The sequence below is a fragment of the Grampus griseus genome (assembly GCF_964374135.1).
Source record: "Grampus griseus genome assembly, chromosome: 8".
NCBI lineage: Eukaryota > Metazoa > Chordata > Mammalia > Artiodactyla > Delphinidae > Grampus > Grampus griseus.
In genome coordinates, this window is record NC_139002.1 from 98,933,210 (window position 1) to 98,947,002 (window position 13,793).

Below are 13,793 nucleotides of genomic sequence, written 5' to 3' on the forward strand. Positions count from 1 at the left end.
AATAGCTACGTTGCCAGACAGGTGAAGGCTCCTGCTTAGGACTTGAGCTTCAGGGAATGATGGGAAGGTCTAGGATCAGTTAGAGATGATACACAGCTGGATGCTATAGAGGGGGGGGGTGTGGTGGCTAGTGCAGGTGGCTGTGTCCAGCAGCTGAGTTGTGTTGAAAGCTTGGGGCAGCAGTGCTAGCTGCAGCCATGGAGAGTGCCCAGAGGTGGTGCTTCCTATGGTGCTATCCTGCACAGACTACTCTTGTGGCAGGCTCTTAGCTGTGCCTTGCCTCTCTTGGTTCTTGTCCCGGCTGGGTTCTCTAGGCTTCTCTTCTATCTTATGGGCTACCAGATACTTTTCTAACAAATTACTTTTCTGCTTAGCTTAAGGACCCTAACTTGTGCAGAGGCCTTGACATATTTATTCTTTAGGCTGTAGACCATTGGGTTCAGCATGGGGAACACAATGGTGTAGAACACAAAGAGGATCTTGTTACAGGCCGAGGCACTTTCAGGGTTGGATTGGACATATACAAGGAGCACAGACCCATAGAAAAAGGAGAGGGCAGTGAGGTGGGAGGCACAGGTGGAGAGGGCCTTGCGCTGGGCCTCCAAGGACCTCATCCTACAGATTGTGACCAGGATGTAGGCATTCGAGACCAAGATGACTGAGATTGTGGGGACAGTGACCAAGGCAGAAAAGACGAGCAAGATGACATTGGCCATGGTTGTCTCTGAGCAGGCCAGTTGGAGCATGGCGGGGTGGATATCACAGAAGTAGTGATCAATGATGTTGGGACCATAGTAGGGCAAGATGAAGGCATTCCCTGTCTGAACAGCTGAAATGAACACCCCAGCAGCATAGGTGGCCACCACCAGCCGGATACACAAACGCTTGGACATGATGGTGTGGTAGAGGAGAGGGGGGCAGATGGCCACGAATTGGTCATAGGCCATCATGGCCAGAAGCAGACACTCCCCTGTGCCATGGAGGATCATGAGGGCCGTCTGGACCACACAGCCCACGAAGGAGATGGACTGGTCAGTGGTGACGAAGTTGATCAGCAGCCTGGGAGTGAACACGGAGGCACTGCAGATGTCAAGGAAGGAAAGCACACCCAGGAGGAAGTACATGGGGGTGTGGAGGGTGGCGCTGGCGTGGATCACATCTATCAGGCCCAGGTTGCCCACCAGAATCACAGAGTAGATCAGCAGGAAGATGGCAAAGAGGAGTTGAGTTGTTTTTGGTCTGCGCTGTTTGTGAGGCCCAGCAGGATGAATCCCTTCACTGTAGTGTGCTTCTGACCCCAGGCCATTGAACTGGTGTGTTTCTCGCATGACAATGAAGAAGAGGAGGAGAAACAAGAATGGAGAAACAATAACATTCTCATCAAAGAGGTAGCCTTTAACATCTACTACAAGTGAAAAGTCACGTGTATCTCTGAGTGGTAGATTGTTCTCGAAATCCCACAGCAATCCCATGATGTCACAATCATGCTTGCGTGCTAAGTGTTCCCTGTCTCTCTTAGGATAATGTCTAAATTCTTTAATCTGCTAGATGTTCTCTTTGAAACACCTCCATGCTCCCCTGCTCTCAGTTTACCCTCTAGCAATTCTGAAAAACTTACTTCTACAAACATACAATGTTATTGCAGATGTCGGTGTCTTCACAAATTCAACATTTTCTTCTTGGAATGTCCTTGGGTCTCTCCAAATCCAGCTTAGAGGTCTGTTCCCTTCCTCTCTCCCCTGGATTTCACAAATACTCCTTTAGTTGAATTAATAGCACCATATTTTAACATAAAGCCCATCCAATATTACTCAGCCATAAAAAAGAATGAAATAATGCCTTTTGTAGCAACATGGATGGACCTAGAGATTATCATACCAAGTGAAGGAAGTCAGAGAAGGACAAATACTATATGGTATCGCTTATATGTGCAATCTAAAAGAAAACGAAACAAATGAACTTACTTACAAAACAGAAATAGAGTCATAGATGTAGAAAACAAACTTACGGTTACGGGGGGGAAAGGGAAAGGGAGGGATAAATTGCAAGATTGGGATTGACATATACGCACTACTATATATAAAATAGATAACTAATAAGGACCTACTGTATAGCACAGGGAACTCTACTCAATACTCTGCAATGACCTATATGGGAAAAGAACCTAAAAAAGAGTGGGGATATATATATATATATATATATATATATATATATATATATACACATACATATATATAACTGATTCACTTTGTTGTACATCAGAAACTAACACAATATTGTAAATCAACTATACTCCAATAAAAATTAAAAAAAATGCCCATCCATCTTTCCTATTGCATTTTTTTACTCCTAGTAGGAGGAGAGTTACTTAATATCTCAATAATTTGTGCCCTGATATCTATCACAGTGCCTCATGTCAATGAATGAATATAAATTAACTATAATTAGATAAGAAAGTCTTCCCACTCAGGTAATGTCAGCTCAATCCTTTCAGTTGTTTTGGCCAAAACCTTCTAGCCATTTTTGACCTTTTTCCCCCACGACCCCTCATTGAATCCCTCAGCAAATCATTTTGGCTCTACCTTCAAAAGGTATACTGGTTTCTCACCCTCTTTTGAGAGGCACCATCCTATCTTGCTTGGGTTATTGCAACTGGTCTTAGCTGGTGTCTTGTTTCTTTCTCATGAGGAGCAGCCAGGGTGATTCTGTTAACACCTGAAAGTCAGAACCCTCGCGGTGGCCCTCAAAGCCCACTCTGCTAGGCTGACCACTACTCTGACACCCTCTTCACCTCTCTGGCCTCTTCTCCTCCTCTCCCCACTCTCCCTAACCCTGCTCTAGCTACACGTCTCTCCTTACTCCTCTTAGGACACGCCAGGCATGAGTCAGGACCTCTGTGCTCACTGGCCCCTACCCTCGCTTTGCTTCAGTTAGCTGCCACATGGCTCCTTCTCTCTACTCCTTTAAGCTGTGGCTCAAATGTCACCTGCTTGTGCAGCCCTTCCTAAGCACCCTATTTAAAGGAAACTCTCTCCTACTCCAGCACTCACTATTCCTCTTCTCGGTTTGATCTTTTTTTCCTCGTAGGACTGATTCCCTCCTAACATGCTATATACGCATGACTGATTAGTTTATGATCTCTACCCTGACATTAGGATGCACGAACCGTGAAGCCAGGCATTTTTGTCAATTCTGTTCATTGCTGTATCTCCAGGGACTGGCACAATGTTGGCCCTCAATAGACTTCCCTGGCGGTCCAGTGGTTAAGACTCTGCACTTCCACTGCTGGGGGCATGGGTTTGATCCCTCATTAGGGAACTAAGATCCCGCATGCCACGTGGCATGGCCAAAGAAAAAACTTACAGAGTCTTATCAAGGCAAATCAGGCTGCAAAGAGGTTAGTTACTACCCAGATGGGTGAGTTTGGAATTCCACTTGCCCAAATCAGGTGACAAACGTTGGAGAATAAGAATTGGGTAAGAAGTCCATAGCTTCAACCTAATCATGAGAAAACATCAGACAAACCCAAGTCGGGAAGCATTCCACACAATGCTTGACCAGTATGCCTCAAAACTGCCAACAGCAAAAATGACAAGAATGACCAGGAAACTGTCACAGATTGGAGGAGACTAAGAAAATTTAGCAACTCAATACAATGTGGTATCCTGGATTTAGAGACTGGAACAACAACAAAAAGGGACATTAGTGGAAAAACTGATGACATCTAAATAAAACCTATAGTTTAGTCAACCCTATTGCACCAATTTTAATTTCTGATTTTCAACAGTTGTACTGTGGTCATGTAGAGAAAGATGGATGAAGGGTAGACAGGAACTCTCTGTACTATGTTTATATCTCCTCTGTAAGTCTAAATTCTTTTAAACTAAAATATTCAAAAAAAAAAAAGAATTAGGTAAGAGTAGAATTGAAAGATGATGCACTGGGTTGTGAAACTCAATACCACTGGAAGCTGGGGCCTGCGGTACCTTGTTATAGCAGCAGAACCTGACTACAGGAGCTGGTTAACATGAAGGATGCGCTGAACACTCGAGGGAGGAAGACTCATGTTCCCCTCTTCCAGTCTTGAAGTCGTAGCCCAAATCACTGACTCCACAATGCTCATCTTGAATCTTGGACAATCATTTGTAACTCCAGTTGCTGTGGGAGCCTCAGGATGTCTTTTCAGATGGGTGTATGCTTTGCACCCTGCACTGATAATTGTGTGTAGGATCTATTTGTAAGATGACAAGTTTATGTGACAATTATACTATTTAATATGAACTTGAATACCTATTTGAATATATACATATTGCATCTGCATACTATTTAAGGTGCTTAAAACAATTAAGAGTGTCTAGTTAATTAGACTTGAAATATGGAGAATGATTAGCTAAACTGAATTAACTAAATCTATGTTCGATTAGACTCTGCTAAAATGCAGAACATTTGATTTACCAAAAATAAACATTTTGATTTAGTAATTTTCAGGAGTTGTTTAAATGTTTATGAAGGTACTTGAAGGGCTTGGAAATCAGGTACATTAAATTTGTGATTGTAGTTTAAAAAGTTTAAGAGCATTTAATCAATCATGTTTTATAAATAGTGTTTAAATGTTGAGGAGAATTTGCTCCTATAGGGTTTCTTTTTGTGACTTTACTTTGAATTATTTAAGAGAATTTGATTTTAAACAGCACTTAAGTTATTTGGGGGAATTTAATCTGTTAGATTTTTGGGCAAAGGAAGCATTAACCAAAGATCAAGTGTGATTGTTTAGAAGTTTTTTTCAAATTAATTAATTTATTTACCATTGGCAGTGTTGGGACTTTGTTGCTGAGCACAGGTTTTCTCTAGTTGCGGCAAGTGGGTCTATTTGTTGTGGTGCAGTTTCTTCTCATTGTGGTGGCTTCTCTTGTTGTGGAGCACAGGCTCTAGGCACACGGGCTTCGGTAGTTGTGGTGTGTGGGCTCAGTAGTTGTGGCTCACGGGCTCAGTAGTTGTGGCGCACGGGTTTAGTTGCTCCGCGGCATGTGGGATCTTCCCGGACCAGGGCTCGAACCCGTGTCCCCTGCATTGGCAGGAGAATTCTTAACCACTGCGCCACCAGGGAAGCCCCGATTGTTTTAAATTTTAACAAACATTACTAGATATATAATTAAATTTATTATATTTAGAAATTGCATTTAATGGCCTAAGAAAAACTAGAAATTGCATTTAATGGCCTAAGAAAAATTAAGTTCCAAATTTACAAGTCAGTAGAAAAATACTTGAAAAATAAAGAGTGGAAAAAAAGTGAGAATCTCAGGGCCCCAATTCTGTGAGGCCAATTTCTCACCATAGGACAATGTAGATGCTCATTCAATTTTATTATTATTATGATGTTAATCCACCAAAGAGTTTCAGGTATCAGCTTACTTTAGTCACACAGTGTTTGGAGACTGTGTGATTCCAGTTGGTGGTCAACTTTTTAGACTTATCAACCAGTAAAGATCACAAATCCACAAAAAATAAATTTACAGATTAAGATATAATCAATTAATAAAGGGTTTTAGATAATCCTTTCCATGTACAAAAGATCTGGACATTAAAAAAAGTTGCCTGTAACCCAGCACATTGCGGGAGCTGAAATACTTGTGGATTTGAATGTACTGACGGGGAGAAACAGGAAGGAGCCACAGGACTGAGAACCTGGAGAACCTAATTCCCTGAGCAGTGGCGCTCAGGGAGTTCTCCCGGGAGCTCCTCGATGGGGGTATGGTTCCAGTTCCACACTTGGTGATGTGACACTGGCAAGTCACTTGGAGAAAGCTGGGTCCTACGTACTCATCAAAGTGCAAAGGACAAGTCTTGGCTGGGCTTTTGGGATTCAGAGATGGTAAAAACAGAGGTGCTTTGAAAAGAATGAGGTGCTTATAATAATCCTGGGTGATGGTGGAGGGAGGAAGAAATATTAGGATGGAGGAAACAAATATTTGTTGAGCCTCTGCTCTGTGCTCTTCTCCAGGCTAGGTGTTCCCCTCCATCCCGACCTCATCTGAGAGGTGAGTAACCTGCCTGAGGTCCCAAATGGATGAACTGATATTTGAAGCTGGATGGCTCTAGGGAGAGCAACTGGCATAACCCCCTCTTCATCGGAGGGAATCATAGCCTCAGGAAAGAAGGTAAATAACACGAGCTAGGGAAATTACTTAATGAGAATCAAGAGACCATATAGGGTAACCAGAGAAGAACAGTGAGACCCAATAGTTCAGGCAGCCTAAATCAGATGTCCAAACCAGAAATAACTCGGGAGAACAGAACATGTCCTAAGTATAGTATGAGGTCCGTACAAGAGGACTTTTTAAAGGAAGTAATTGTTCTCCCACCTGGTTTCCAGTCACAGATTCTAGCGCAGCCATCCAAGTATAGGAGGATCCTAAACTCTCACCGTTCACCCAGCCTCCGAGGGTGATCCAGGTGTGCAGAATTTCTGCCACCTGCAGAGGACTCAGACTGTCAGTTCTTGACCTCAGTGGCAGGTCTCTTGGTTTCCAGAAGGGAAATCAGGACCCCCAGAGCATCCAGACTGAGCACACACCTTTCGCGGTCTCCCCAGCAATGACACAAGGCAATGCTACTCTGATCCTTGTTCTGAGAACTAACTCAGCTGGGGACTCACCGAGAGGGTACGTGAAAATGTTGAGTGAATCAATTTCATTGAATTTTTGGGTGGATGGAGGTACAGAAATAAGAACAAGGGGATTGTCTTTCAATTTTAGTTTTTGTTTTTGAGTGGAACTGTGTTTCTATGGCACAAAATTCAGAAGGGACTACAGTGAAAATAAGTCCTCCCATCCTGCCCCTTCTGATTCCCCAGTCACTCACCTCTCTTCCTCAGAAGCTACCAGTTTCCTGTGTATTTTTCTGTTGTTAGTCATTGCTTACATGAGCAATACGTGTACGTATATACCCTCCTTTCTCTTTTAAAAGATACAAATGGTAGCAAACTATAAACATTGTTCTGCATCTTGTTTTTCTTTTTAAACAACCTATTTTGGAGATCTTTCAATGTCAGTGATTAAATGCTGCTCATTTTCCCCCCCAAAAGATATTTCATGAACCTCTCTTTTAAGAAGTCTCCTAATGAGGGATATTTAAGTTATTGCTTCTCTTCTACAGTTACCAACAGCGCCTATCTTGAAGCAACTTTGGGTTAAAACAATTTGGAATCCAGAGCCATGAAACCTCCAATAAAAATATTAGTGTGCAAACCTCTGACTTGGTTTTCATGCAGAGAACTCGCAGCCTTGCTGGACTTTCCTACATTTTCTTTTTGGGGGAGAAGAAAATTTGTGGTTCTCAAAGAGACCCTGCCTGGTTTTCTCTTGCTTCATTTTTTTTCCCTCCTGGCCAGATGGCACAGGTGTTCACAAGCTGTGGTCACTGATCTTTAGCACCTGGTTACGAAAGAGAGCTGCGCACCTGTAGCATCACAGGGTGCTCCTTAGAAACGCAGAATCTGGTTCCTCCCAGCGCTCCTCCTGAATCAGATCTGCATTTTAACAAGATTCACAGTTGATTCCTATTCTGGTTAGAGTTTGAGACACTCTGACTAGCAACCCGAACGGATCCAGCGCTTGCGTGAATTGGATGCTGGTGGAGAACGACAGAGGTGAGGGGGGTCCTGGTCCCCATTTGTAAGATTCTGTGTTGAGGCTGATTCAGAAAGTGACCACACACTTGGTGGGAACATCTGAAAGTGACTTGGGAGGGCTGATGGGGCGATTGTCACGAAGGTAGAGGAGTTGCTGAAGGGGAAAGCCCCTGAGAACTAGACATCCTCCTTCTAGCCTGGATGAAAAGATGTCAGAGAGAAGCCTGGCCATGGGAGGGTCTCCTACCTTGCACAGGAGGAAAATTCACTGTCTTCCTTATGGGATTTTCCTGGTTTGTATATGTGTCCAAAGAACAGCAATTAGCAGTTGATTGAACTAGCTTTTTTTTTTTTTTTAAATACATTTTTATATAAGTGAGTAGAAGAGAAGTATTGAACTTAAAAACCAAGCCTAGGGGTTGCCTCACTGATGGGATGTCAGAGGACAACATATGGGTGCAGAGGCCTAGAGCCCAGGAGGACATGCAGACTTTGAATGTCGGGCCTCAAGAGTCAAGCTCCACGGAGTAATGGCGGACATCTAAGTGGCCTACAAGAGCTGGGGGACAGAGAGATTCTACACCATTCTTCCCTCACCCACCCCCAACTATTGCAAATGCACTACCAAATGGCAAACCTTTCACTGCCTTTCAGAAGGGTTTCTTTAGTCCACTGCTGGAGCCTGGGGCTGGTGGCTTGTTTCTGGGAAGCATTATTGCCTAGCAGTTAAGAACATGGGCCTTGGGATTGGCCAGATCTGGATTTGAATCCCAGTGCCAGCCCTTACTCATTTTGTGACCCTGGGCAAGTGATTTAACCTCATTCAGTTTTGTCTTCTGCAAAGTGGAGATAATAGTACGTACCCTTAGGGTTGCTGTGAGGATTAAATAAGATGATGCATTTGAAGCTCTTGTCAGCCTGTTTGGCAGAGAGTAATACTCACGGTCCCTGACTTACGATGATTTGACTTAAGATTTTTGAACTTTATGATGGTGCAAGAGCAATGCACATTCAGCAGAAACCATACTTTGAGTTCTGAATGTTGATCTTTTCCCAGGCTAGTAACGTGCTGTAAGATACTTTCTCCTGATTCTGGGCCATGGCAGCAATCACAAAACAACCGATACACTTAAAACAATTCTGTACCCAGACAACCATTCGGTTTTTCGCTTGCAGTAGTGTTCAATACATTACATGAGCTATTCAACACTTTATTATAAAATAGGCTTTGTGTTAGATGATTTTGCCCAAATGTAGGCTAATGTTCTGAGCACGTTTAAGGAAGGCGGGGCTAAGCTATGATGTTCAGTAGGATGGGTGTATTTTTTTTTTTTTTTTTTTTTTTTTGCGATGCGCGGGCCTCTCAGTGTCGTGGCCTCTCCTGTTGCGGAGCACAGGCTCCGGACGCGCAGGCTCAGCGGCCATGGCCCACGGGCCCAGCCGCTCCGTGGCATGTGGGATCTTCCCGAACCGGGGCACGAACCTGCGTCCCCTGCATCGGCAGGCGGACTCTCAACCACTGCGCCACCAGGGAAGCCCTAGGATGGGTGTATTAAATGCATTTTCAACTAATGATATTTTCAACTTACGCTGGGTTCATTGGGACTAACCTTATTGTTAATCGAGGAACACCTGCATTCAGTGCTTGTTATTAATTCTAAACGGGGGCTTGAGGGTAACTGGGGAGAAGGGAAGCACAGGAGACGAGGTGGGGGTCATCTGTGAGCACACTGACCTGTGGAGAAGCAGGGACAATCTCCCCCTGAATCCAGCTTCCAGAGACCCCCGGGAGTGACTTTCCTTCCCTGTGCTGTTGGCTGCATCCAGCCAGCTCCAGGGGTGGGTGTTCTCAGACCATCCTGTTGGACCTTTGGATCTCTCCTTCCTCTGAAACCTTCTGGATGAGCTCTTACCTGGTCTTTCCACCTGGGCCTGTGAGAATTGCCTTATTTTATTTTTTTTTAATATCTTTATTGGAGTATAATTGCTTTATAATGGTGTGTTATTTTCTGCTGTATAACAGAGTGAATCAGCTATACGTATACATATATCCCCGTATCTCCTCACTCTTGCATCTCCCTCCCACCCTCCCTATCCCACCCCTCTAGGTGGACACAAAGCACCGAGCTGATCTCCCTGTGCTATGCGACTGCTTCCCACTAGCTATTTTACGTTTGGTAGTGTATATAAGTCCATGCCACTCTCTCACTTCGTCCCAGCTTACCCTTCCCCCTCGCCTTGTCCTCAGGTCCATTCTCTACGTCTGCGTCTTTATTCCTGTCCCACCCCTAGGTTCTTCAGAACCTTTTTTTTTTTTTTAGATTCCATATATATGTATTAGCGTACGGTATTTGTTTTTCTCTTTCTGACTTACTTCACTCTATATGACAGTCTCTAGGTCCATCCACCTCACTACAAATAACTCAATTTCGTTTCTTTTTATGACTGAGTAATATTCCATTGTATATGTGCCGCATCTTCTTTATCCATTCATCTGTCGATGGACACTTAGGTTGCTTCCATGTCCTGGCTATTGTAAATAGAGCAGCAATGAACATTGTGGTACATGACTCTTTTTGAATTATGTTTTTCTCAGGGTATATGCCCAGCAGTGGGATTGCTGGGTCACATGGTAGTTCTATTTTTGTTTTTTTGAGGAACCTCCATATGTTCTCCATACTGGCTGTATCAGTTTACGAGAATCGCCTCATTTTAGATTGTCCCAGGGGCTGAACAGGACACCAATGATGGGTAGTCGAGGACACACAGAGAATGGTACCTGGAGATGGAGATTCTTTCGGTGCATGAGGTCTGGTGGGGCTCCTGGCACAGGGTTGGCCCTCTTCATTTACCAAGTCTATTCCCTGAGGGCCTCTACCTTAAGTTTAATGAGTGTGAGGCTCCAGAGAGACACGTAGCCCATGAACAGTGCCCAGAAATTCATCAGAGAATGCTCAAACAGCACCACCTCCCTAGGGGTTTGAGGCAATTATTTTTTTCTCTCACAAACAGCAGAGAAGTTGTTAGTGATCTTTTCCTCTTTCTCATAAGAAAAATCTGAGACCCAATGAGGCTCACTAATTTTTTTTCTGACCCCGCAGCAAATCACTGGTAACATTAATAACTACCATTGGTATCATTTAGCTTGCATGTACGTCGCTTCATTTTGTCTCCATACAAATCCTCAGAGGCCTGAAAAGCAAACATTATTGTCCACATATTATGGAAGGGAAAAACAGAGGCTCAGGGAAGTGATATGACTAGCCCAAGGTGACAGCCGGTAAGTGGCATAGTCAGGACCAAAGCCAGGCTCTTCTAGAATTTGATCTCTGCTTCCTTCACAGCTCCCAGCCTCTAGGAGTTCAGTCATCTTGGAATGACTTGATATTACTGGTCTAGTTTAGAGAAATCATCCAAAATGTTTTTCAGGAGAGGCATAAGCAAATTCAACGTCATACTCTGTGCCACAGCGCCACTGTCCTTGATAACGTTCCTGTCCAGCTAGTTAGCAGCAGATTCTTTTTTTTTCGTAAATAAAGTTTTATTGGAACACAGCCAACACAGCCAAACCCATTCATTTACATACTGTCTATGGCTGCTTTCCTGTTACAAGGACAGAGTTGCAGAGTTGCAACAGACATCACACAGCCCACAAAGCCTAAAATATTTACTATCTGGACCTTTACAGAAAAAGTTTGCCAGCCGCTGCTGTTAACCATAGCAACAATCTATCTGTCAAAAGTCCAGAGGCCTCGGCATACAATCCATGGAGGGTTAGAAAGACCTTCAGGATGGAATCATCAGTGACAAGACCCATCCTCTCATCCTTTACTCACTGCCTCTGACCTTTCGCATTTGGAATCATCCTTTCCTATTGGCTCAAGAATCACTCAGCTTCTCAGTGCCTCAGTTTCCCCAGCCACAAGTGGGGAGAGCAGCAGCATTTCCCTGGTAGAATTTCTGCGACATATAAATGAGCTCTGTTAGATAAAAGGCTCACGACAGCTTAGCACAGAGTCAACACTCAATGAATACTTATTTCCCTCTTTCCTCAGCCCTCTAACCCACGAGGTTATTCTGCAGCTTCAGGCGGCCCTGGTACCTGGAGGATGCACCTGTCACCCACCTGTCATTCAACGGACCATAGGCCAAGGTATGGAAAGGACTCTGCTTTATTTTTTATTAAAAACTTTTTTGTTGTGGTAATAAAAGTCACATAATATAAACCATACTATTTTAACCATGTTTAACTGTACAGTTCAGTGGCACTAAGTACAGTCACATACAGTCTCACCATCTTCCGTCTCCTGAATTTTTCCCCTTCCTAACCTGAGACTCTGTCCCCATTAAACACTAACTCCCCATTCCCCCTCCCCACTCCCATCCCCACTCCCTGTCCCCTGGCATCTACCAATGTACTTTCTGACTCTACGAATTTGACTATTCTAGGTACCCCGTATAAGTGGAATCAAACAGTATTTGTCCACACCTAATGTATATTGGAATGCATTTTTAAGGTTAACTTAGTATATGACCTGGCAGCAGATTCTGAAAACAGGATCCCTACTCTTTTCCCTCCAGAATTGTGTCCCGCAGGACTGGGATTCTCTTTGTCATAGAACCTGCAGCCTGTTGCTGAATCCCAAACGGGTGTCTGCACCCTGGACCCCCCAGTGTCGCTTGTAGTCCTGGGTTCTCTCTGCCTGCACTTCCCTGCATTTTTCTTCCACCTCTGGCTCAGTACCACATCTCACAGCTTCGGGACACCTCGGTCACACGTCCTTTTTTGTGACTGTCACCTCCTGGGGCGCTCCAGTGATACTGACTGCTTGTTCCAACTTAGCCGTGTCATTGTCGCAGGCCTGGGGCTTTCCTGGGTGGCCAGCCTTCTGTTCTTGCAGCTGCTGCCCCTGAATCTGTCTCCTGTCACCTGAGCTATCCCACCTGTTTCTCCCTGTGAATTTCTGTGGCTTCAGTTCCTGTTTCTTTCTATTTAGCCCTAGGTATCTGAGTCATGCCTGAGTGGCCCTGAGATGCGACAGCTCTTGACTTTCTCCATCTTGAGACTTAGGTTGAACATCCTTCTGACAGAGGGACTTGCAATGCATGTCTGTATTATTTAAGAATAATTCTACCACAGGGAGTAAGAGAAAGTAAGGATGAAGCAAAGGAGCTTGCAAGAAAGGAAGTAGAGAATGTGTGTGATGAATATTTATAGGAAGGTGTGAAGGGACCAAGAAGCAGTACATATTTATGAAGCAATGAGGCACTTTCACAAAACACTCAATATGCATGAGCTTTTAAATTGGCACCGTTGGGTGATGCCCATTTTTGGTCCCACTTGTTTTCTGCCCAGGGCATGGAGATAAAAGGCACCGTTGCTTAGCAGGTCACTGGGGAGCTAGAGCTACGGGCAAGGCTTACTTGCCCCTGTGTTTTTCTGATGGGACACCTGTTGGCTCCAGGCACCTTCTGTCCTCTGACACCCTTTGTTTACCCTCAACTCAATGTTCTCATGACCATATATCAGCAGGAAAACTGATGTGGCAGAGAGAGAGACAGAGACAGGGCGAGAGATGGAGAAACACGTGCACACACTGTGTAACACAGGATTCAGGTAGTGTAGTTCTTTCACCCTGCTTGAATCATTTCCTAAATTTGTCTCTTTCCTCTTGATTCTCCCTGTATTTCTGTTACTGATTTAATAAACCATTTGATTTGAGCATCTTAATTTGGTCCATGAGCCTTTGTGCTCTGTAACCTCCCTGGTTGTGCCCTAGGAGGCTGCCGTTGCATCAGGTAACTTCCCACAGAGCAGGTCCACTTTAATTCCATCCTATAAGCCATAGCAGGTTGTGTCTCATCAGTAATTTTATGTAAGGGGGGGGATGAGGCAGCTTTGCACATGAGGCACATGAAGAAAATGGTACAGAGTTGAGAGAGAGAGAGAGATCAGAAGTGAACCCTGGGCTCTCTGCCCCAAGGTTGTTTGGGGGACAGTTTTGCCGTGGCTGGCAGGTCTCTCTCTGTTGGCTCTCAATTTTTCCATCCAACTCTAGCCTGGTGCTCAGAATCTTTGCTTCTTCTCATTCTACTGAATTCTTTGTTCTGAGTCTGAGAAGCCTGCTTCTTTCTCTACATTTGGGTTTCCTGAGGAAGAGAC

General features: G+C 44.3%; 1 protein-coding gene across 1 annotated transcript; it reads right to left on the reverse strand.

The window, feature by feature from the left end:
* Window positions 1–350: 350 nt before the first annotated feature.
* LOC309825789 (olfactory receptor 5P55-like) lies at window positions 351–1,306 on the reverse strand (the record flags this gene model as incomplete). The annotated part of the gene is given in 2 exon segments (XM_082659495.1): window positions 351–1,226; window positions 1,229–1,306. Coding segments are annotated over 2 exon segments (954 nt in total).
* Window positions 1,307–13,793: the final 12,487 nt, after the last annotated feature.